Source organism: Asparagus officinalis, chromosome 2 (genome assembly GCF_001876935.1).
Source record: "Asparagus officinalis chromosome 2, Aspof.V1, whole genome shotgun sequence".
Lineage (NCBI taxonomy): Eukaryota > Viridiplantae > Streptophyta > Magnoliopsida > Asparagales > Asparagaceae > Asparagus > Asparagus officinalis.
Genome location: NC_033795.1, coordinates 81,697,556 through 81,722,484, shown reverse-complemented (window position 1 = coordinate 81,722,484; position 24,929 = coordinate 81,697,556). Strand labels below are relative to the sequence as shown.

General features: G+C 37.0%; 4 protein-coding genes across 9 annotated transcripts in view; 2 read left to right on the top strand and 2 right to left on the bottom strand.

Annotated features, from left to right (window-relative positions):
• LOC109831827 (serine/arginine-rich-splicing factor SR34-like) overlaps window positions 1-2,590 on the top strand; it is an 8,112-nt gene extending 5,522 nt beyond the window's left edge. For 2 of the 6 annotated variants that reach the window (XR_002244566.1, XR_002244564.1), the window contains exons 12-14: window positions 1,059-1,588; window positions 2,055-2,122; window positions 2,222-2,590. Coding sequence is in view for 3 of the 6 variants with exons in the window: in XM_020399278.1 (XP_020254867.1) it covers window positions 1,555-1,588; window positions 2,055-2,122; window positions 2,222-2,225 (106 nt within the window). In the remaining 3 variants the exon portion in view is untranslated. The remainder of the gene's footprint in view (window positions 1-1,058; window positions 1,589-2,054; window positions 2,123-2,221) is intronic. The other 4 variants (XM_020399276.1, XM_020399277.1, XR_002244565.1 and 1 more) reach the window with 3 other exon arrangements.
• Window positions 3,753-8,381, top strand: LOC109831825 (beta-glucosidase 11-like). The gene is made up of 13 exons (XM_020399272.1): window positions 3,753-3,945; window positions 4,033-4,096; window positions 4,226-4,284; window positions 4,564-4,639; window positions 4,744-4,815; window positions 4,972-5,059; window positions 5,460-5,718; window positions 6,341-6,456; window positions 6,541-6,761; window positions 7,209-7,237; window positions 7,333-7,417; window positions 7,841-7,931; window positions 8,000-8,381. The coding sequence occupies exons 1-13, from the start codon at window positions 3,895-3,897 to the stop codon at window positions 8,226-8,228; spliced, it is 1,440 nt and encodes a 479-aa protein (XP_020254861.1). The 5' UTR covers window positions 3,753-3,894; the 3' UTR covers window positions 8,229-8,381.
• On the bottom strand, window positions 8,967-17,515 carry LOC109831823. The gene is made up of 6 exons (XM_020399270.1): window positions 17,282-17,515; window positions 13,957-14,126; window positions 12,192-12,250; window positions 11,054-11,082; window positions 10,606-10,960; window positions 8,967-9,593 (listed from the first exon to the last, which is right to left on the bottom strand). The coding sequence occupies exons 1-6, from the start codon at window positions 17,412-17,414 to the stop codon at window positions 9,149-9,151; spliced, it is 1,191 nt and encodes a 396-aa protein (XP_020254859.1). The 5' UTR covers window positions 17,415-17,515; the 3' UTR covers window positions 8,967-9,148.
• LOC109831416 (auxilin-related protein 2-like) overlaps window positions 21,761-24,929 on the bottom strand; it is a 25,850-nt gene continuing 22,681 nt past the window's right edge. The window contains exons 8-9 of the mRNA XM_020398739.1: window positions 24,382-24,558; window positions 21,761-22,113 (exon numbers count right to left, since the gene is read on the bottom strand). Coding sequence (XP_020254328.1) covers window positions 22,075-22,113; window positions 24,382-24,558 — 216 coding nt within the window. The 3' untranslated portion in view covers window positions 21,761-22,074. The remainder of the gene's footprint in view (window positions 22,114-24,381; window positions 24,559-24,929) is intronic.

Below are 24,929 nucleotides of genomic sequence, written 5' to 3'. Positions count from 1 at the left end.
GCATGCCTTGAGGCTTTTCATGTAGGCGTCATGAAACATGTCAAAGCATGACTGGTTTCACGCGCTAAAAGTTATGTAATTAGTGCATTCTTAAGAAGCTAATGATGGATCGATTGATGATAGGATGATAAACTTATAGAAGCATTGGACCCTTTATGAAGACACCCTTCGTGGAGACAGATGTGAACTTCAAGGTGTGAGGTGTAAGCCTCATAAATTAACTATATTTTAACTTTAAAATTTATAAATGTTCTAACACATAATATCTAGTGATATAAGAAAATTACAAATAGATACATTCATGTATTTGACTGTAAATAATGAAGGATGCTAAGTATGGCGTGAATCATTATAAATTAAGCTACATATATAAGGCATCTTATTTACAGACTCGTAACCATATTGAAGACACGTGTTTAAAGTTATAGCATCTTACAAAAATCTGAGGTTAATTGTTGCATTTGTTCAAGAATATGGATAACAATGAACAAGGAAATGGAAATAGCTTACGAAAGAGCGAAAATGTAGAACGTTAACAAAACCCATGCAGGTACACAGAAATAAGAAATCGACGTAGAATTCAGAATTGTTGAATAACAAGATAGAGTTAGATAAGATAATCGCTTTGATCCTTTAGTTTCAATGAAAGACCGGGGAAAAGAAAATGAAGAGATAGAGGCATTTTAATTTTAGTCAAAAATCTATTTTGCGCTCCAATAGGGCGTGAAACATACACTTCAATTTTTGCTTCAAGTGATGAGGTGTAGGTTTTAGCGACAAACAGCCTTTCTTTTGAGTTTTGAAGCTATTGTCCTTCAAAATTAGATAAGACAATCAGTTTCATTTCCTTTTGAGTTTTCGAAGCGATTTGTCCTCAGGAATGAATCTTGTATGTGAATGTTTGTGAGTAGTTCCATCTGTAGCTATTGATGCTCATCTTTCCACTGGGTGTGTTGCCTTGCATTTGTGTATTTTCCATACAAAATGTGTGGCATGATAAATGCATTAGAATCCTTGTGATTATCATGTGTTTTAAAAATTACTTTCTTTGTTTCTAGATATGGGCTTATGCAGCGATCAGGGGATTGCATATTAGGAACTTGATTGGGCACTATCCTAAGTGAGCAGCTATGGAAAAGGATTTTGATCTAATATGGATTCAGAGCTGGATTATTATGAAATTTTAATTCGTATATGGATTCACCAACGAGCAATAGGAGTTGCGCCTTGGGAGTCAGGATGGGATTTTTGTTTGGTACAACTAAATAACTAAATTTACTCAATTCTTCTGGAAAGGAAAAAAAATAGTATATTATTTATCCTCTCTAGGATCTAACTTGGTCATTGCGACAACACATTTAATTTCAAGTACCACTGTTCACATGGAACCATGTCATCTTTTTGCATCTACGACTAAAGATTTATACGTTTTCTTTCTTTTGGTGTCATTTTGGCATCTCTACTTGGAAGAGGCGTCGAAGCTTTTGGATCAAGGTGTATTTAAAGCAAAAATAGTGGGATATTGAATACAGTTGTTTCTGGAACTTTTTGCAGATCGCGGTCAAGGTCCAGATCTCCGGTAACTTCTGTAAGTTGCCCCACTGATATATCATATTTCACAGTTTTTTTAAGGACAATTTGAATTTAATTCCTTTCTCTAAACTTATAGATATTTAATTAACAGAGCTCTGTGCCTTGTGGCATCTTTTGTTGTTTCTCTCTGATCATTTCTTCCCTTTTTTGTTTTTGAGTTAAAAACTTGAAAGTCGTTTATTAATTAATCGGAGATACAACTACTCCTAATCTCTGCTTAATTCAGAACTCTTTAGGGGTGATATCAATTCTGATTTTTTAACTGAAGCTGGTTCTACGAATCACGAAGTATTTTTACATGGTAGCTCCACTGCGATAGAGAACAGAAAATATCTTGCATAAAAACGAAGGGTGAAAAGGTTCTTGCAATGGCAGAGGGCTAACTATACTCTTATTAGTTCTATACTTTGTGTTCATTTTCACTGATATTCCTCCTGTTATTTCTGTTAACTTTTGCACAGCCTGTCAATGGAAGAGCGAGCCAGAGCCCAAAGAATCAGAGCCCTACCAGGAGCAGGAGTGCATCAAGGTCTTGGTTCCTTCCCTGTTTTTTACCACTACTTTTGCTTACCATGGTTTTGTTTCTCCTCTAAGATTGACAGTTAGATTGGCATTTATCTCTTTTCAGGTGAACTCCGAAGGAAGAAAACTGTAACTTGCGTTTGAGGAGCATACACGCAATCGATAATTAATGAAGTCCCTCATGAACATGTTTCTGGATTTTGTCTTTATAAATATTGTTGGAAGTTGAATCGGAACCAACTACTTGTCATTCTTATGTTGTCGACGATGTTGTTATTTGTAGCCTAAAGTACTGTTTGGAACTCTGGGCATGCGATAAGATTTGCGACTTGTGCTGAGTCTTTAAATTTTAACAGATATCTATATGTCGAAATGGATATTAGGGTCGCGTCACTTTTGTCGATGTAATTTGTGCTGGTATTGACAACTTGCAGTGACAATTTGATGGTTATTATCTAATTCGGTTCAGATGGCCCTTGATCAGGTTTAGATGTATGTGAGCGTTGAAGGATATTTTGTTAGTAAACTATGCAGTGACATGCTAACAATATGCTCATGAACCACAATGGCATGAGATGTATGCCTTATAGTATCAAACTTTCTTTACTGAATTTAAGAAGTTATTATGATATTTCATGGTTTTCTAGAAGAGCTTTGCTACAGGGACCCAAAATATGAGACCAATAGAGGAGACAAGTGAGGTGTCTCTCTCCTATTGGATAATGAGTTGGTCATCATCCTATTGGATAATGAGTTGGCCATCATTAATGATGGTCAACTCATTATCCAATAGGAGGGGGACACCTCACTTGTTCCCTCTATTGGTCCTATATTTTGGGTCCTTGAGGAATTTTTCTTTCTAGAAAGCTGACCTGAATTTTGTGAATTTCCAAAAATCAGGAGCTTAATATTTGAAAGACACATTGTTAATAAAAATATTTCGAAATGACAAATTTTACTCCGTAATATGAGTGATGACATTGGTCCACCCCCGCGCTCTCACGGGTATCGTCGTTGGTGGTGCTCTTTCTTTTGCAGGTACTGAAACTGTTAGCTCGCTTTCAGTATTTGGCTCTATGCATATTATTTTCTTTATATGTACAGGTACTCTGGTACACGCTATGCTTGCATGATAGAAGAATCTATGAAGGAAATGGATAGATGTCTTTTTCATTGATTTTTTTTTGGAATTTTCCATTTTAAGGGCATTTGTGTGATTATTTTTCCAAGTGTGAGGACATCCCTTTTGATTTTTTTTTTTCAAAATGTAGGAGCATGTTTGTTGATTTTTTTTTTTTAAGTATGAGGACATCTGTAATTAATTTTTCAGATGTAAGGATATTTTCAAACTTTTTAAAAATGTGGCTGATGATGATCAAAAGAAAGGTTTTTCTTAATAATACAATGATGCTGCAAGTCTCATGAGATTACCTGACAAGCAATCATTGATGTATGCAAATCTCTAGAGAGTGCACGGAAAAAAGCAATTACCATTCATGATAATTTCTTGAAATTATTATATTAAAAAAAGGGGGAAAAAATTCTTGAAATTTATCAGGTATCTATTGTGACAGCGTGTCCTAAAAGAAACTCAAGAAAAGGGAATATCTGATACAAATAAAGACTCCAAAGATAAAAAAAAAAAGTAAGGCACAGAGTAGCTAGCTCAGCCTGGGACTCAAAAAAGGATGTGGGTGCTGTGGCTTGCGTTGCTGCTCCTGGGCACAGCAGTGTTGGTGGTGGGCGAGGGAGATGAGTGCAGTGAGGAGCTGAGGAGAGATGAGTTCCCTCAGCACTTCACTTTTGTGCTCTGGCATCTCAGCTTACCAGGGAACAGCCCCCCCCCCCACCCCCACCATCTGGGATCAGGCTGCAATGGACAGAAGCCACTGGTTTCAACGGCAAGAGATTTTGCAGGTGGAAGGAGCAGCAGCTGAGGATGGCAGGAGCCCGAGCATATGGGACACCTTTGTTCATAATGGTTACCCTTTTTTAACCCAAAAAAAAAAAGAAAAAAAAAAGAAGAGGAGGGAATAGCTTCTTTTGTTAAACTTTGCTAGATTTCGCATTTGAAGCGAAGGTTCAACTTGATATGTTCGATTTTCATCAGGGCATGCGCCGGGAAGGAGTAACGGGGATGTAGCCTCAGATGGGTATCACAAATACAAGGTACCCAACGGTCATTATAATGTCGACGGGTGTAGGATACATAATGCAAATTTTATCAGAACACTCGGTGTACACAAAAAAAAAGAGAGAGGATGTTTTAAGCTATTTCACGCGACGATAGGGGGTCATTTGGAAATTTTGATTAGTCATACAGAACACACCCTACATATTTCACTTGCGAATTAAAAACCAACGTGCTATGCGGGACTAAATGCTAGACAGCTACAAACTCTAACACTACCTCGGATACAGTCTTTTGATTGCTAACGTTTACCGCAGGAGGATGTCAGGTTGATGAAGGAAACAGGGCTGGAAGGATACAGGTTCTCTATTTCCTGGTCAAGGCTGATTCCTAGTATGATCATTGTTAAAATGCAAATTTTTTTTTTTTGAAATCAAGTTATTAACTGATTTTAAAAGAAAATTCGACGCGGTTAATTTCATACTGGTTTCTGGCAGATGGGAGAGGAGATGTAAATCCCAAAGGCTTAGAATATTACAACAACCTCATCGATGAGCTAATTACTCATGGTATGACTCAGACACGCAGTAATCCATTCTGAAAACTTTGATATGCAACATTTTTATTCGTATCATCAAACACATCGAATCTCATGATTAATTTTCCTTCTTATGCACCTTCATTCTATCTGTATAAGCTTGATAAATAATAGCTGAACTTAGCAGGAATTCAGCCTCATGTCACTCTTTTCCACTATGATCTCCCTCAAGTTCTAGAAGATGAATATCAAGGATGGTTGAGCCCAAGGATTGTGTAAACCCTCTTTTAACTCTTTTTAGTACATACTTTCACTCTTTGTTAATGCACATAAATCAATTTTAATTAGCGTCGTGGGAGCTTTGGGGTGTCTCACAAGACTCTCTTAAACTTTAAAACTTTTCTCACCAAACCCCTCGATTACGAATGCCGACTACATGACAGAAGGCTAAATTTGGAGTTTCTGTCTCGAGTACAATTTAGTTATTTGCCAATCGCTGGTAGGGGGTCTTGTGAGACACCCAAAGTTTAGAGATGTGCAGAAACCGCCCTGAAGTCCGGGGGTTTTGTGAAATTAAAAATGTTTCGTTTTTCTTTTCATACTTCGGTTTCTCTCCTCTATGCATTTCAGCTTCAACTATAAAATGATCAAATACCACTGTGATTATTCTTACAGGGGTGATTTCACAGAGTATGCAAATGTGTGCTTTGGAGAGTTCGGAGATAGGGTCTCACATTGGACAACCTTAAATGAACCAAATGTGATGGCAGCTGGAGGTTATGATACCGCCATTTTCCCACCCGGGAGGTGCTCTTACCCCTTCGGCGCCTCCAATTGCTCCCATGGTGACTCTGTTCATGAGCCTTACATTGTTGCTCATAACTTCCTACTAGCACATAGCTCAGTGTACTCACTTTATAAGAGAAAATATCAGGTGACTCTTGAAAACTCTTGTTCATAGAAATGTTTGTGTGGTTGTTGATGAGCAAAAGTTTGTATTAAGGGCTAACTCTTCCGCGGAGTTAACCACTACAACATCCTTTCAATTGTTTCCATTGGATTAATGATGCGCCAAAAAAAGATAATAACCATTGGATCAATGCGCTAGTCCTAAGTCTACTAATCCAACGGTTAATATTCATCTGGTGCACCATGAGCACATTGAACCAGACCCACCGGATACTTTCTCTTGTTATGCCTACATTTTCCCTTCTTACTCCATTAATTAAAATCTCACTTTTAGTGATCTCCTTTTTAATTGTTTTCAACAAGTTCTCTTAGGCGAGAAAGAAAGTATCAAGTGGTACTGGTTTCCGTTGCATTAATGATGCGCCAAAAGAGATGACAACCGTTGGATCAGTGCACAAATCCTAATCTACTAATCCGAAGGTTAATAATATTCATCTGGTGCACCATTAGCACATTGAACTAGGACTACTGGATTTTACTTGGTATGCCTATATTATAATCTCATCGCTTCTCCTGGCTGGCGCTTTTAAAGAAAGATTTCAATATTACTATCAATTACCGATCAAGTTACTCATCTCCCATCTCAGGCCGAGCAACAAGGATCAGTAGGCATAAACATCTTTATATACCATTATGTGCCCAAAACCAATTCAATGGAGGACATGCTTGCAACAAAAAGAGCCCAAGATTTCCTTACGGGCTGGTCTATTTTCCTCAAGAATCTGACATTTTCATTTGCGTTTGCATCAGACTCTATGAATCTTCTTCATTGAAGTTTATCTTTCAGGTTCATGCAGCCACTTGTCCATGGTGATTATCCAAACTCTATGAAGAAGCTTGTAGGCGACAAGATCCCGAAATTCTCAAAGGATCAATGGAGGAAACTTATCGGTGCCTTTGACTTTATAGGAGTGAATTACTACAATACTCTTGGTGTGAAGGATAATACCAAAAATATACCACAGGACCAGAGAGACTTTATGACTGATCCCTTGGTAGAATTCTCAGGTTAAATTTTTTTACTTTCCATTGTTTTGTTAGGTAACACATCAAACTTTTTCATAGTGTTACTCCAATCCCAGGTACTTGTAGGGAAAAAAAAATGAACAACAAAGAATTTTGTTGGAAGTGATGCATATTGCATAGTACTGGAGTTCTCTTAAATAAATAAAGTGACAGAACTGTATGAATAGTTTCCAAGAGCCTTCTAGGCATTTTCATAACAGGTCTTTTCCTAGATGAATTCCAAATAGACACATTTTTTAATTATATTTTAGCCTTTCAGTATATATCAAATTACTATATATAAATTTATTGGCATAGTATGAATTCAGTGTTTATATAATTGCACATGTATATAAACAAACTTAAATAAGCTGGAAGATTATATATGCAATTGTGATCAATAAACTAGTTCCCTTCATCAAGTTGATCAGTTGTGATGGGTTTTTGTAGTGGTGGATCGCGATGAATCTGGCGCTAAGGTAAATTTAACTATCGAAAAATGGAGGTCATATTTGTAGTATTTCGTGAGAATCTTTGAAAAGCAATGTTAATGCGAATGATGTTTTGTTTTTAGATTTTGACAGCATATGGCCTTCAAGGTGTTTTGGAGCATCTCAAGCAAAACTACGGTAACCCTCCTATCTACATTCAGGAAAATGGTAAGCAACAATTTGCTTTTAGATCCTAATTTCGAAACAATTTAGTTCCGAAATGTGCTAAACAAGAATAGCATCATCTGCATTAGCATGTTTCGGTCACATTGGAATCACTCATATCAACCTCGATACCTATTACTTTGGCCTACATTAAACCGAAATATATCTTGAACGATAAAAAATATTGTATCTCCCCCTCTTCCCTCTTTAGTTTTGCCATTCAATTTTCTTGCAACCAACCATTGGTTTTACGTGAAAGCAAAGCCTACGCTACATGCTGGTTCTGTTGTACTAATACAAGACTTCCACAGCTTCATTGTTCTTCAAATTCCTTAGAAATTTAGAAATTTAGTGGATTCTCTCATCTTAAAACTTATACAGTATGTATATAAACATCTGAGCTCATGTACAAATCCCACGTAACAGGATATCCTATGCCGCATGATGCGACTCTCGATGACGCTCCAAGGGTAAAATACCTATGTGCTCACGTAGGAAGCTTGCTCAATGCCATCAGGTACAACATCAATATTTCAGCTTTCTGAAACTTAGCATATCTATTATTCTCACATGATCATGTTTCAGGAATGGATCTAATACGTTGGGATACTTCACATGGTCGTTCTTGGACTTGTTCGAACTTATGGAGGGGTACGAGAGTTCTTATGGCATGTACTATGTGGACTTTGAGGATGAAGAACTGAAGAGGTACCCTAAGCTCTCTGCGCGTTGGTACACCAATTTCCTCAACCGGGAACAGACTGTTATTCGCGAAAACAATCCAACGTCTGCATCTAATTCATCGTATGCTTGATACGATCAACATAACCAAGCTGAAACTCTTGCCTTTGCTACGTTTAGTTCGAGATTGTAACGATTTTATGGTAAACTCGGTTTATTTCGTTGTTCTTGTGTACCTGTTACAGTTCAGTTTTTAAAAGTGAATGTTCAACTAGGATGTGTGCAACTTTCTTTGCAGAAGGAGTTGGCAGTAAAACAGAAGAAAGCACAACTTCTAAAGATAAATGCATAGAGGCAGATAACTGTAAGATGCTTGGTATATTAAAAAGGGCAAATACAAAAGAAGTATATTTTTTTTTAATAAAAGGCTTAATTGTGGATAGACCCCCAGTGCTGTCGCCAAATCGAACTCACTTCCCCAGTAGTTCTGTTGCTGCAGATACACCACCTAAAATGAGTCGAAAATTGTTCACTCAAAGAGGGTCTATCCGCAACAATAGAACTATGGGGGTAATAAATTCAATTTGACGACAAAAAAAAGACATATTTTTAGAACTGTAGTTGTAATAATGCCACAACTATAGTGAAACAAACAATTACAACCACACTCAAAAGTTTCTATTCACCAAAAATTCCTGTCAGATAAGCAGCCTGCCTTGTCACCGAACCTTCAAACCAGCCATCATTGTGAGAGCTGAGAAATGCAATTCCCCTGCTCTAAACACACCGGAATAAAAAAAAAACTAGGGTGTTAAACTAGGTAAAATTTTAAAAATCAATATTAGGAGAATTACCAGGAAAACCAAGATCATTTCTGTCAAAACCAACAAAATATTTATTTCAAATGCCTCATTCGCACCAAAACATACCAAACTCAAAATCCGTTTCCAGCCAGATCACCGTCAAAAGATTATCCCAGTATAAGTAATATCATCAGGGAACCTAGCATTTATACAAACTCCCATTCGATTTTACAAACAAGCAACAAATAGTTCAAAGATAAGGCCTCGTTCTCCCTACATGGGGTGTCCTTCCCGGAGCTGAAGGCCTATCCGACCCGTTTCGGTGCCGTAGCCCGACCCGGTAATCTGGCACGGGTACTAATGGAAAAGGAGCGAACTGGTCCCTCTCCCATGAATAGAAATGGTCTCCGCCTAGTGTTTCGAGGTCTTGGTGGTGGGCCCGGCTGGATGAAGGCGCCGATGGTGGGAAGAGGTAGTAGGTCCTTTGGTCGGGGAGCGAGGGGGGAGTGGGTCCCACTGGAGCTGGAGGTGGAGGCAAGTTTCCATTCGTGGAGCCGGAGAAGAGTGTAGTGTGGAGTGCTTGAGGATTGTGGTGTTGGTAACGATCGCCTCGAGTGTGGGCATGAGGTCGAGGGTTGGTGATGTATGGTGGAATCAGTGAAGAAACGAACGAGCCCGCGAGTCTAGAACTGGATCTGAGAGGAAAATAGAGTAGAATTAAATTAAAATTGGTTTTTTGTCGAGTAAGCAAGACAAATGACAATGAAGCTAACCAATATTTTTATAATGAACGATCTATGAACTCTATGATTAATTGGTTCTTGATAAGTCAAGAGGGCCAGCGATAACAGGAAGGAGAAATGGATGCCGAAAATTATGGCTGTCATGACTTTGCATATATCATGTAAAATATAATAATCATAATTGTTAACCAAACAACTGCACAGTTCAAAACAGCAGTTGAAGCTAAAGATGTATTTTTTCACAGCAGCCAATGGAGTGAAAAACATTCTCTCTCACTTGTATATATGATAGAAATCTATATTACGAACTTCACAAATGAAAAGACCACTGATTCAGATGTTTCAGTAGGCTTTTGATAGGACTAATTCGATATGATATAAATATGATGATCTTGTCTTTAGTGATGTTGTTATAACACTGATCAGATGACATGAATACAATTGACGCCATCTACTTAAACATATATTTAGTACGAGCCAAAGCATTTATGGCATTCAGATTATCCTGAAAAAAATGGAGTTCTGTTTAGGCAACACGGATTTTAAAAAATATGTACTCTTTAAATGAGTGGAAGGAGATAGGACTAGTATCATGAAAAGACTGCAACAAAGGAATAAGAAGAGCCAAACCCCAAAACCCTCTTAATTGGGTTACAAAACGAGGTCGGATAGAGTAAGACCACACCCAGTACCATTGGGGAATACAAATTTTAGCTTGATTTGAACTTGCTATCCTTGTAGTTTCATTGTTGTTGACAGACCCCTAGGTTGCTTTTTTTTAATACTACTCTACCCTCAGATAGACTCACAGGCCAAAATTTTGCCTAAAGGTAAGAGTCCAACAAACTTAACCCAGATGGTGGGTCTGCGACAATGAAACTATAAGGGTAGTAAGTTCAAACAACGATATTGCATGGGGTCTATGTACGATTAACCCATTTAAGTTGCTTATATTACCACTTACCCATGCCCAAAAATAAAGGGATGGAAGAAAGACCCACTCCTGGCTAGACCATCAGAATCAACCCTCATTCCTGGGACAGTCATAGATGAAAAAGCATCTTCATTGGAACCACTAGTATGACTTCTATGCCGGGAATTTGGTGTAGGATGATGGTGTTCCCAACCATGAGTCTGAACCTCTGGAGTTGCAGAGGCATGATTCCAATGATCACTAGGGCTCTCAGAAGAAACACGAGGGTTTGAGGAAGCTGAAGGTTGAAGTGGCTGGAAGTAAGCCAAGTATGAAGATGCATTATCTGCCAATGAAGGAGCTAGGTTCCCAGTAAACATGGCATGATATCCTATTAGATCTTGAACTGCATAACCAGAATGTCATTGATAGAGATTAAGACAAGAAGATACAACCGCACCCATACTACTGAATAATCGCAAAATGTATGGACACTTACGAGCAAATGCTGGAGAGGGTTCCCCTTCCCTGCAAAATATCAATCAATAAATGGATTGAGAACCAATCAAGGACACACTGAAACAGTGATAACCTATATTTCAAGAATTAATAAACTCTAAGTAGGAAGGGAAAAAATAGAAAGGAAAACTCCCTTTTTCAACACCTATCCAGACATACATTCCTCGGTTTAAATTAAGAAATTAGAGATCCCAGCTAGTGAACTAGCCTACTTTCTATTGTAACTTGTTCATAGGCTCCTCGCCCTCGGCCATATATTTGACGCAAACACTATGAAGGTTGACACCAGGAAACTCATTATCAAAATTTGCCAAATATATTCTACAGCTGTCAATACATATTAGAGCCAGTTACCAAGAAGAAAAACACTAACAGATCCCATGTACCGACCCAGACACATTTTTCTTGTTTGCTTGAGCTTAAAGCCTTAAATTGTAACGAATAAGACACGGCTCTACTTATACTGGCAAGTGGCAACTTCATACAGTTCACTCTCATGTATAGGCTCCTTGACCATGAATATGCAAACACTCGATGATGGTCTGCACTTTATAACCAACCCCACTTTGATAAGACCATACTTCGATGATCACAGTGACATGCACACATTCCCAGGAACACGCTCATGTAAACCTGTGTAATGGAATGTAATACTGCCAGGCTGAAGCATCATGATGTGCTGGCAAATGGATATATGCATGACAAATGATTGAAAGTAACTAGTAAGAAAGTACCAGAGAGCACATAGTCATGGATGTACACTGTTCTTACTCCTTTGATCTCTAATTCACATTTCCATTATCCAAATACTCTTCCTGCCTATCCCTATCTACTGTCCTACCATCCACTCACCCATTTCTCTGTCTCTACAAGAACCAGAACCCCTTCCCCTCAGACACATGCCCCAATGCACATGCTCTATACCTCCCATGAATATGCTCCAGCATCGAAAGCAAAAACAGGATGTAGAAGAAAGACATTTAAAATTAAAGAATCTAGGTTATACACCTATTAAACGTTCACCATATTATTCACTTTAACATATATAAATATATGGAAACAGAAAAGTAACGTTTATCAATAGCCTGGAAGAAGAACTAAAGGAATATTGAGCTTACTCAAATGATGACGGCAGTCTGGCTGATCTGCTGAATGGACACCAATGAGCTCCGAAAGTCTACAAAAGGAGGAACAATGTAAAAGGAATCAACAAGCTTGTGCTTTATTTCATTGATAGACCTGTTTATTTTAGTGCCATAAACAGCATTAGAGTATTACCATATATCAAGTCAAAACCTTATCAAGGGCAATTTACAATACATTATTTACCCCCATCTATTGTCACCCCGTGGATGAAGGCCTTCCCATGTTCCCCAAGTGCCCATAAGATGAGTATTTAAGATTTATTGAATAAATTGTCAGCTCACGATCCGTTAACTTAATCTATTGACGAAATGATTATCCGGTAGCAACAGCGTGACCATTGAAAACAATTCTCATACATGAAATAAAAACAATATTTTTTGGAAACATGTTCATATAGCACAAGAAAAACAATAAGCTAAGCGAAAAAGAAAAAACCAACCAGCTTGCAGGCTGGAAACCGGCGTTCAACAAAGTAAATTCATTCATCACTAAGATGATAATTTCCTCTACAAAACTAGGACAACATTAAGAAGATATATGGGGGGTTCTACAGCATAACATGACCAAAGTTTTAATATGCAAAACAAATAGGAATAGTTTTGTCTTCAAGTTCACAAGTCAATAACAATAAACAAAACTTGGTGCTTAAGTGCAGCATCAACTACAGAACGAAAGAACTAATAATGGACAGCAGGTAAACATCACAATCAAGGATGATAAATAGTGGAAACATGAAAAACTCTACCTATGATGAGAACCAACTATAGAATAAGATCTCTTGAGAAATTGGATTCCAGGCATGCCCTCAAAATAATACTACCTATTTACAACCCCACTGGCCCACCATCCGAGAATATTAATATAAGTGCAAGCATATGCCCATGAGGCTAGTTAATCTCTCCTTTTCCTTTTCATCTGTTAAATAACATTATGTGCCTGTTTCATGCAATATGCAGCCTTTTCTTGCTGGACGCTGCATTCTGTGCCCATAATTTAAGTTAATACTTATCTCATAAAACTATCTTGATTTTTGAAGGCCTGCTTTTTACTCTAACCCGAATTCTTAGTTCACCCAACAGTATTCTCTTCCCTTATTGTAGGCTATCATTTATTTGACATACCTATCTTGCACATTTTAATCAAATGATGCTCGAGATGCATCATAAGACCCATGTGACTCACCATCTTCTTTTACTTCTTGTTGTGAAAGACAAAACCACCACATACGGACATGCACTATTTGGCCGATTGCTTGTAACAGGTCTTAGAAATGTATGAGACCCCCTCCATGAACACTGCTGTAATGAGTTGTTCCTGTTTCAGGAGAGTTTTGTCTGTTGGTAATGGTCAGGATATAGGGGCTCCAGGGTTTCTACAAATGCTTCAAATGTGAGTGTTTTTTTCTAGACAATATGAGCTTTCGTTACTATACTTTTTTTCTATTGCAGTTGGTATCACTCAACTTAAAAACAACTTCAATAAGTAAATACAGAACAAAACTGTATCATGTAATATACCATTTCTGAGTACCTGAGACCATATTTCAACACAAAAAGTTAATGGCTTCTTTATGATGAATCCCATTACAAATTTACAATACAGTAAAAGGCTAATACAAGTGAAACATCTCATGGCTAGAGAAAGAAGAAGAAAACAGTCAATGAAAATTTGCTACTAGCAAATCTATAATAAATTCAGAAAAAGGAGAGAATAAAGAAACTCAATGACTAATTATACCATTTCCAGGTAACTGAGGTCATAGAGATCTTCATCATGGGTCAACTCATCAAAGCCAAGCTCTGGCAGTGAACGAGAACCATTAGCATAAAGCCAATTGCCTTTCTCAACTTTGCGACAATTTGGGCATTGCATTACTCCTTTAGCATTGAAAGCTGATCCAATGCAATCTGAAGAGTTTGGAAAAGACAGCGAATGAGCTTTGATGAATTGTGAAACTGAAAGGGCATTGGTTGTAGTAATGTGAGTGAACTATACATTTCTACATTGCAATACATGCTCATCCAGAGGAAAGGCAGCCAACAATAGCGTATGACAGGTAATTCATAGTGCAAATGTTGAACATGGCGTTAGATATATAGACTACTAAATTGAAGCTTGGATAAAAATAAAACAAAGGGAGAACCCATAATACAGAAAAGAGAATTAACCTCCCTTTATCCATAACTAAATCAAGAAGGATCAAATATATTATATAAGTTGTTTAGTACAATGTAGCATGAAACTCTAGTGGAGGGGGCCTCTCAATCAAATTTCAAGCTATTACTTCCAACTGGAGGCATCTTTTCGGCGACATAGATCCCTAAATTTTAACAAGAAAACTGATGGTGGGCAGTAGAGAAGTTGGGAGTGCGAATAAGTGAATGTGAGTGAATATGAGAGGGAGGGAAGAGGGCAGATAGTACTATGTAAAGAAGCAATTAGCTGACCTAGAATTTCCTTAGCCAAGCTGGCTGAATTCACATCCAGCAAATACAATGCCACAAAAAAGGAGTGGGAACAAGGGGCGATGAAAGAAGAGAACAAACATAAAAAAGTGCACTTCACCTATGCGATATACTATACACCGTCAAACTAAAACAAAGTCCCAAGGTCAAAACCATGTCTTCTCCATTAAACTCATTGGCAAGGCAAAAGACCAAAACAACTACTGTCGAAAATTCAAACTCATACTCAATCACCGCAAACACCATGCAGAAGGGTGATGATTGTGACGTAAGACATGTTGAAAATGTTTAAAATTGATTTAGTTTAAAATTGTAAGATGATCTACAATTTTACCTTCTCCGACTTTCTAGTTTGGCAGTTGATTAATCGTAATTTTAGGTTGCTTTACAGTGTGATTGATTGATGGAAGTCGTCTTTTTTGTGTCTATTAAAGAGGGCCAAACAAGTTCCAGGGTGTCAATGTAACAAGTTATTAACCTTTCTACATATCAAAAACCATCCGAAAGATACTTCTTCTTAAATGGGGTTTTCATAATAACCACCTTTAAAATAAGGTGAAAATACAAGAACAACCTTTCAAGTTCAATTTATACAGAAACCACCTTTAAAGGGAGTTCTGGTTGCAATCAACCACCTAGACCTATTTTCTGGTTAAAATTGTTATTGAAATCCCCAAAATACCCTCGAAAATATACCAAAAAATATGACAATTTCGGTTAATAATAAATGTCATGTGCCTGCACGTGTATTTATTAAGGGCATTTTGGATATTTCATTTAAAATTTTATCAAAAAGGTTAAGGTGGTTGATTGCAAACGGAAACCTCTTTAAAGGCGGTTTCTGTACAATTTGAACTTTAAAGGTTTTTGTATTTTCACCTATTTTAAAGGTGGTTTTCCTCAAAAACCCTCATTTAAAATATTTTTACATTTACTGAAGGTTCCTACTGGATTTTAACATTATTCAAGTTGAAGTCACAGCTGTTTGATTCTTTGTTGCATCACATTTGTGAAATGATGCCTTCCCACTTGACTGCCAATCTAGTTATCTTAGGGAGCAATATAGCACATGCAGATCAAGTTAAGCTGCAAGTGCCATTTATATTGGACTATCGTGAGGTTAGAGGTGGTGAAACAATATAAGGAAATGGGGAAGCCAAAAAGATTTCAGTGGCCATGAACAGTAACAACAGTTATTATATGACACCACAGGAATTTCCATATACCTAAGGGTAGAGGATAGTGGGAAGAGAGAAATGTAAAGAACCATAGGAAGATCCTTCCACCTAGGTTTCAATATATGAAATAGTGGCCAAAGCTATGGTGTAAACACAGTAGCATTACTAAGACCTTCATGATGGTTTTGCTAACAACACTATATCACGGCTGAACATGCTGGTGTATATGTTAGATCAAATCCATATTCAGACATGTTTTCCGTAAACAAGTCAGTGCTGCAATTTATTCACTTCCCTACTTCTTTCAAGCTGCAAGGTAACATCCTTAATCCCATCCGATTATCCTTTTTCACATCCTGAACACAAATGGAGGCAATATGTTCCTGTAGTCACCTTCCCTCTACACCAACAGCAGAACAACTACCTTTCTCATATCCTCACTTGTCAATTTCTGTAAATAAGAATGGGCAGAAACAAAACTAGCCTCAAAGACAACAAACGGAATCAGAAAAACTATTATGGCTGTTAGGCCCATTAATAGTGGACTGTTTATTTGTTAGAAATCACAGTGGATTTTGGCATTGTAAATAAAGTCCAAGGTCAGACAGAAATCAAAATGTAGTTTACCCATAGAAAATTTTCTCATAACTCAATCATTGATCATCCTCAACCCCTTGTAAAACTAAGGATATCAGACATGACAATATATTTTGATGATAAAACTAAACAAAAGTTAACAGACATGATAATATATTTTGATGATAAAACTAAACAAAAGTTACAAGATAAAAACTTATCACTGGAATCACACATTTTCTAGACTGTCAAAGAGTCTTAAGTCTTATGGGAGATGCATGTTTTGTATTACCAAAGATGACCAAAGATGCATTACTCAGTTAATAAAATGTGCCTGCATATTACTATAAGTTATACTATTCGCATAGAAACTAACGAGTATAAGAATAAACATCATAACTAATAACTGAAATTAACAAATTTATTCTTCTCACAAGCATATAACTGATATCCAAAACACCATCCCCCCAAGTCAAAACTAATGTTCAAAGGAAATGAATGTAAATCGCAGCATTTGATTCTCCAACAAAGAACAATCTTTACCGAAATTATTAACAAATCAATACAATTTCCAGCACCTATCAATAAAAACAAACAACAAAGACATGAATTTCAAGCTCCAAAAGAAATCAAAAACTTTCAAATCCAGACCAAAACATTACCTAGCTCTAACTACAAGCCTACTTGAAGGATAGAATCCAAAAAATAAAATAAAATATAATAAAATTGAAGTTTATAATCCAGCTCCAGTCATTAAACCCCCAAATTGAGCACGATCAAAACAAATTCAAGCACCAGACAAAAAAATCCAGCAAAAATATCGATCAATTTATGGAAACTAACCGAGATGGAACTCGTGACCGCACTGGAGAATCGCCGTCGACCGATCGGGGCCGATGGCGACGATCTCGAGGCAGATCGAGCAGGCGATCGCCGATCCGCTGTCCACCGATGCCTCAGATTCCCCCAAGCCCATCGATTCATGCAATCGAGAAGAAACCCCCAAATTCGAGAGAGAGAGAGAAAAAAAATCCCCAAAATCTCTGTTTCTCACAAGAAATTTTCCTTTTTTGTATTTTGTTTAATTGTTTGGACGAGAGGAGGCCTTTTAACGGAAGAGTCTTTTTTGCCTATAGGCCCTCCACATCCATCTTATTTGGAGATTGGTGTTTTTCCTAAGAACAATTTTTCACTTCAGCCCCATTCTAATTTTTTTATTTAAATCGACCCTTTTTTATTTACCAAAACCGATCCGATTTTTTGATTAGCAGCTTAATCACCTTCCTAAACAGTCGGGGTTGGCAACTCCGACTATTTAGGACATTAATTTTTAGGGTTTAAGGTTTCTAATTAGGGTTTAAAACCCTCCTAAATAGCCGGGGTTGGCAACCCCGACTGTTTAGGATGGTGATTAGGCTGCTAATCAAAAAATTGGGTCGGTTTTGGTAAATAAAAAAAAGGGTCGATTTAAATAAAAAAATTAAAATGGGGCTGAAGTGAAAAATTGTTCTTTTCCTAATTCTGATTATTTGCTGTTTCAACCTCATCTTCTCGCCATTAAGTTATTTAAACCCTTCTTATGTTAACACCACCTAGATTTTAATCTGAGAGAAGAGATGAATGTATATTTTTTTCCTCAAATTTGAATACTTTTTTACTTACCCTATCAACTTTGACAGTGTGAAGTGAAAGTGTTACAGTTTTAAATGATGGTGATATATTTAATGAGAGTTAAAAGATATCATTACTACTTAACGCTGTTAAATTGTAATCTAGAAAGGTCATACATTTAATGAGAGTTAAAAAATACCATTACCACTTAACGCTTTTAAATTGTAATCTAGAAAGATAAAAGCTGTCAAAAATGTCCCCCTTCCCTTTCCCTCTCGAAACATATTGTTCTTTACCTAAATATCCCCTAAATACGGATCGTTCAGATAATTATTGTTGGATCTTCATATTTATTAAATTACCTTGTAAATTTTGAGGGGTTAAATTAAATCAGAGCGTGTTATGTTGTTCACTCACCCAAGATACTGGTATTTGCAAAATGATACAATAAGAGTTCTAGGAAAATAACCTCAACCCACTTAAGTGGCCCAAACCCAATAGAGGCCTCGACCTCGCCGACTCCACAAATCAACATTCTTTCATGCCGACACGAAAGGCGGAATCAGTCGACCCTATCGTCGAGAACAACCCTACTTAGGGCACTCGACCACTCACTGGGTAATTCTCGAGAACGACTTGTGGGACATTCCTTGCTGTTGGCTAAGTTGAGGACTCGACCCCGGTCTCAAGCCTTTCCCCCGGAGCATACCTACTGTCGGCTAAGTTGAGGACTTGACCTCGGCCTCAAGCCTCTCCTCCAGAGCATACCTGCTGTCGGTTAAGTTGAGGACTCGACCCCGGCCTCAAGCCTCTTCCCCAGAGCATATGTTAACAGTTCAGTCCATCTCGGATAAGCATTATCCAGATTTTGGCCTGATGGTCTCCATGACTTGTCAGCTGCTCACGTTAATCACTTCCCAAGAAATGTGGAGACATCCTCCCCCATGCCGAAGTAACTCCGCCTTCGGTCGCTAGCCGACACCTATAAAGCAATGAATGATTCAGCTGCCCACGTGCCTCCTGCCACGTTCTCAATCACTTCCCAGAAAATACGGAGACATCCTCCACCGTGCTGAAGTGAGTTTCCCTCCAGTCGACAGCCGACACCTGTAACACGAGAGATGATTCAGCATATGAGCATGCCTCCTGCCACCTCAAAAGAGGAGAAAAAAGCTCAAGCAAGGGTAATCTCACTTCTTCTAACTTTGACACTCGAAAGAGGAGGAACAGACAGTTCTTCGTCTAGACAGAGGAGTTCACATAGATCCTCTAGGTATGCATATGCCACTCCAAGAACCACATTGGTTCCTAACCTTCCCCTTCCCCACTCGAGTTTCACTAACTTGACGGTCGAAGAAACCACGAGGGAACTAGTCCCCGCCCTCTCACAGGTCTTTCTTGTCTGTGCAGCGTGGACATCAAGCCCCTGTTCAAGAACTAGGCATAAAATCGGAGAAGGGAGCGGACCCTCCATCTTTCTGCATCACTCCGCAACCATCATCTTCTGTATTATTCTATATTATATCGAGCATCAACAAAGCGGATATAAAAAAATTAGGTTAAGTGCAAATAAACCCTCTTAATATCGTTCAATTATGAATAGACCCATATAGTTCTATTTGTATCGAATATACTCCCTCTATTATTGGCCCAAATGTGAATACACTCCCTTTACGAACTTTTTCAACTGCTATAAAAAGTATTTAAAAAAATCAGTTGTCGATTCTTCCTTACAAATAGAACCGCAGGGGATCCATCCATCTCTTTAAACATTTATAATGATTTTAAGAGTAAAAAAATTTCACTCATGAGTCTGTTCAATACAAATAGAACTGTAAGTGGTCTATTCACAATTGGGGATATAGGAGATCTATCACAATTCCTTAAAAAAAAAATCAAATGTGACATGGTTTAGAATAAAATCACTAAATATGCAGATTTGGAGGACAAATCTACAAACAGAATGGACTGGTGGGGGAGTGAGGGGGGAGGGGAATAGTTTGAATCTTGGATCTACCGTTGATTTTAAGAGGGTGAATCTGGACCGTTGATAGACTAGCGGTGGTCAGAACAAGAGCAGTCTCGTTTTGACTCGAGTCCGCTGGTCAGCCTGGCCTGAATATTTTCCACATGGAAAGTTTGCAATTAGGACCTCAAGAGTTTATTTTTATTTTCATTATTTCTTTTTCGCCAAATTCACCTCCAAACATCAGGAACATCATTTATTCTTTCGAATACTATTTCATTCAAACATCTTTCATCTCAAACGTTTTTAAACATAATATATAATATGAATAGATTTGAGCACAAGATTTTTTTTTTTGTGTGTACATAGACGATGGAGATGCTCAAACCCATAAATTTCCCTTTTTTTCAATATTTTTATTGAGTTCGTCCTAAATCATTTGTGTATAAGAGAGTAGTGAAAAAAGTAACTCTCTTTTCTCCTGGATAATATTAATAAAGGCATGAGGTGAGTATGAAAAGTATATATTATTTAGAATAGGGATATTTTACGAAATCGAAAAGGTTTACAACTAAAAGTTGTTTTATAAATAAAATAAAATAAAAAGACAAGCGTAGTAGTTTATGGACCAAGAAATATGAGGACGTGTCATATTCCACGTACATCTATCTTTGAGAAATTTATAATATTAAAAGACTCCGTAGTCACGAGCCAGCCAACCATAGAATTGCTGGCATCGAGTTTGAACGCCCATGCGCGCATCACGGATGCGATTGAACGTGGGAAATACAACCGCGAGTGCGGAAACCCAAGAAGAGAGCACGTTTAATTTATGACAAATTTTGAAAACCAACCCGTTTCCAAACTTATTCATCAAAAATGACGAAGCGACTTCGGCTGAAACCGTGTCGTTTTTGACGAAAAAAATACCAAACTTCACGTGACTTTAAGTCCCGTAAAGTTTTTTTACATAACAAAACTTCAGTAGACTTGAAATCACGTGAAATTTGCTATTGTTTCATCAAACGACACAGTTTCAGTCAGTTGGCTGAAACTGTGTTGCTTTTGGCAAATAAGTTTCAAATAGATCGTTTTTTTTACAATTATTTTTGGAAATGGTTTGCTTTTCAAAATTTTGTCTTTTAATTTATGGAAGAAGAATGCAGCTACAAGTTGTAGGTTCTTTTATCTTCCTACCCTTTCTCAAAAGTTAACTCTCAAAAGTTAGCTATTCTGAATTGCACGTATCATGGGCATTATTTGGTTCAGTTTTAAAATTTTGCAACTTAAAAATTCAGCCTTTATAGTTTTGGACTTGGTTTTTATGAAGGAGATGTTATATCTTATACTTTAAAATATGTTTAAATGCGAATTTCAAAACAAGTAACTAAATTTTAGGTCCTTTTTCTTGAGTTTCGATCTCAAAAGAATTACACAAATAAACTATCATGCGAAAAGTGAAAAAGAGAGCACGTCGTTGAACAAATGTAACACTTTTGAACACATCTCTTGATGGGCAAAAATAAACAAATATTATAATCAGATGGGCAATCTGCATGTGAAATCACAAATTTGTGATCATACACAGGGGACAAGAAAAACTAAAGTATAAATTTATGTAACTTTTTGGAGTCATACTTACACAAGAAAGCCCAAAAGAACGAAAAGAGCGGGAAAAAAAAAATACAGTTGACAAAGACCTCACTAACTATGGAAACTCTGGAGTTTAAAAAAAGACAGAGAAATACAAAAAGAAAATTTGATAACAAATGAAAGCCGGAGGCACCAAGAGACTCTACAGTCACCAACTCATGGTGAAGCAAATTTACACATTCATACACAAAATAGTCCCTTCTCAAAGAGTAAACTATAGTTAAAGAGCGCCACGGAATTAATTGACACATATAGAAACACGAAAACAAAACAAAAAAATAATAACAACAAGAGTTACTATAACAAAGGCATCGATGACTGCTGCTGCTGAGGATTACAAACTCCCCACCCCCCCAAACCCCGATAGCTCGTGCAATTAAAGAATTTGATGTATCTGAAAACTTCCTCAAAATAGCTCTTCAGAATTGAATTTATTCCAAGCTTCCTGTTTCATGAAGAGAATATATATGTAAGAAAATATTCTTTCTCCACTCCAACAATGTTTGTTTCTTGAAAGAATTATCAAATAATGCTATGGTTATATCGAAAATATACCTGAATACAGTAAAAGCAAGTATGTGACAGTGAGAAGAGTATCCGCAAACTCAGAAACGTATAAACACAGCTTCTCAAGAGTTCGATAATGCTATCAGTTGCTTGAGATTTGATTACTAACTCAGCAGCCTACTAACCTAACTGCAGCTAATTAAGGACTAAGAAAAGCATGCACTAAGCGTCCGAGAAGCATCACAGCAGATGTGTCAGAAACGGACACCTACCCCCATATCCTATCAGTATCAGAGCGTATCCTCATCTAACTATATTTCTTGTTTTAGTAGTAGCCTCAGTTATTAAAATACAACAACAAGCAACTAAGTTACTAAAACTATCCATTAAAAAAAGTTTCTAATATTATAGTTTTATTGCTTCCCTAATATTTCAAGAACATTGCTTTTGCAGTTTAATAACTTAACTTACTGAGTTACAGCCAGGGAAAAGCCAAGAAATAAAGAATACCTCTACCTAGAAGTCACCACCCAAAAGAATCTGAACTTAGAACATCACAGATCAACAAAAAGACAGTGATGCGGATCGGAGGTTATTTGGCTCTGATTGTAGATGTGAATCTGAAAATTAAAGGAAAAAGACAAAAGAAAAGGTAAATTGGGTTTAGGCCGATTTCACACGCAACACCTAACTGGATTTGGCTTCACATTTGTCGCCTTCACGCCTATGGAATCACTCCAAAATCATCTCTCAAGTTTCAAGTTTTGTTGATCAATTTTCATTCTTCTAGGAATGAAGAAGTCTACGATTTTTTTTATTAGAATAAAATCCTAATGTGATCAAACAAATTCCTAACTAGAAGACAATAAAAATTATAACTAAATATTCTAAATAACAGATAAGACCAAATAACAATTCCTAACTAAATATCCTAACATTTCAGCTGAAAAAAAAAGCAAATAAAAAAACCTAACTAATCTGATCTTCAAGACGTCTTGCTTTATATCTCCCCCACTTTAAATTCAACGTCCTCGTCGAAATGCTAAGTATCGTACGCTTCTCCTAGTGTCATCACGAAAGGCTTTATATCTTGCTCAGATTTTGAGTGCTTGCATTGCTGATGTTGAAGCTAAAATGGTGGATCTATTCGCTCAGATAGCAATTGATGGGGAATGGAAAATCATCGGAAAATTAAAATGGTGAACAGTAACCTTTTCATCTTTTTTATTTAATAAAAAAAATAAAAGAACAAGATAATTGGAGTTAGATCAGTATCACACGCAACATCTAACTCAAGAGGGTGGTTTCATGCCTAGCAACTCACATGCTTTTTCCCAAACTAGCATTTTCATTAATCTTTCTCATGGAGGATTACATCTTATTTATAATGCGAAAAAACCTTAATACTAATATCATTCTCTATCTTCCTCAGGGAGGATTATATCTTATTTATAGGGGGGGAAAATCTTAATACTAAAGCTAATGTCAAATCACTAAAATCTTATCTAATAAAACTGAAAATAATCGTAACCAAATATCTAACAAAAATATCTAAAAGTATAATATCACAAGTTACTAATCCCTATAAACTAAAATAAAATGTAGATGCAACAAAATCCTAACTATATATTACTAATGAAATTAATCCAATTTTAACATTGAGCAGATGCAATATGGACACATAATAGCTACACGTAAAAATTCTCTGATAGTTCAACAACAGTAGAACAAAGGTCATATTGGCGAACTTAAGAAACATGCACCATAGCTTTCAAATTATACACTTACTGTCCGTAGCTCACAAATTTTGAAGCAGTAAATCATGGGTGATGTATCGAGTACAGCACAATATATTAAAACTTCGGACTTTATAAGTTACTACCACCCATGCACATTAGAAGAACTATATAATTAATTACTGACTTGCTATTGGTGATTTTCAAGAGATATGTAGATATGATGGGTTATTCTTTCAATAATAGTAATAGGGTTCTGCTTTCTCAGTATTCAGGATAAATAATGTGGATGGGTTCTTCATAGAGACAATACATAATTATCTTACATCTAACCAGAATCATGCTTTTATAATGAAGGAATGACGGAAAATTAAAGTTTTATGTATTTCTGTATATAACTGGAACAGAAAATAAAGAAAATAAGAAAGCAGCAAGTTTTAAGGAAGTCACTTTCCTAGCTGAATGCATACCTTAAGGAGATCGAAGACTTTCTCTGCTATATACTTCTGTTGAATATTTGCACCCTTCTGTTGCACTTTGTCAGGATGGATACACAGGGTCGCTTTCCTATATACCTTTTTCACCGCAGCAGCTGTTATCAAGTCAGTCAATGATACAGGTTGCCAGCCACATCCAGGCCAAAGTACCTGTTCGTGGTTTACAGAATAGGCAGATGTCAGCACTATGTCCAATCAAAACAGATAAGGAGAAGCTTTAGTTGATCATCTAAGGTACAAGATGCCAATGAACATATTTTTGCTTAGTTTGAGTGCTGTCGTAGTACCTAAATATTTGCTTAAATCCTACAGATTGTCTACCTTTTTGCCTTTCTTGTCTTACTTTCTTCGTCTGTCCTTTACCTATGTCTAAGTTTTCTCCATTCCTCCTTTTCCTTTTATTAGTAATAATTATACTCAAGGTAATGGATGGGGGTATTCGTAATTAATATTTAGATAAGGAAAAGGGCACTGGAAATGACTGTCTGGACTTGGAACAAAGGTTTAATAATGTACCATAC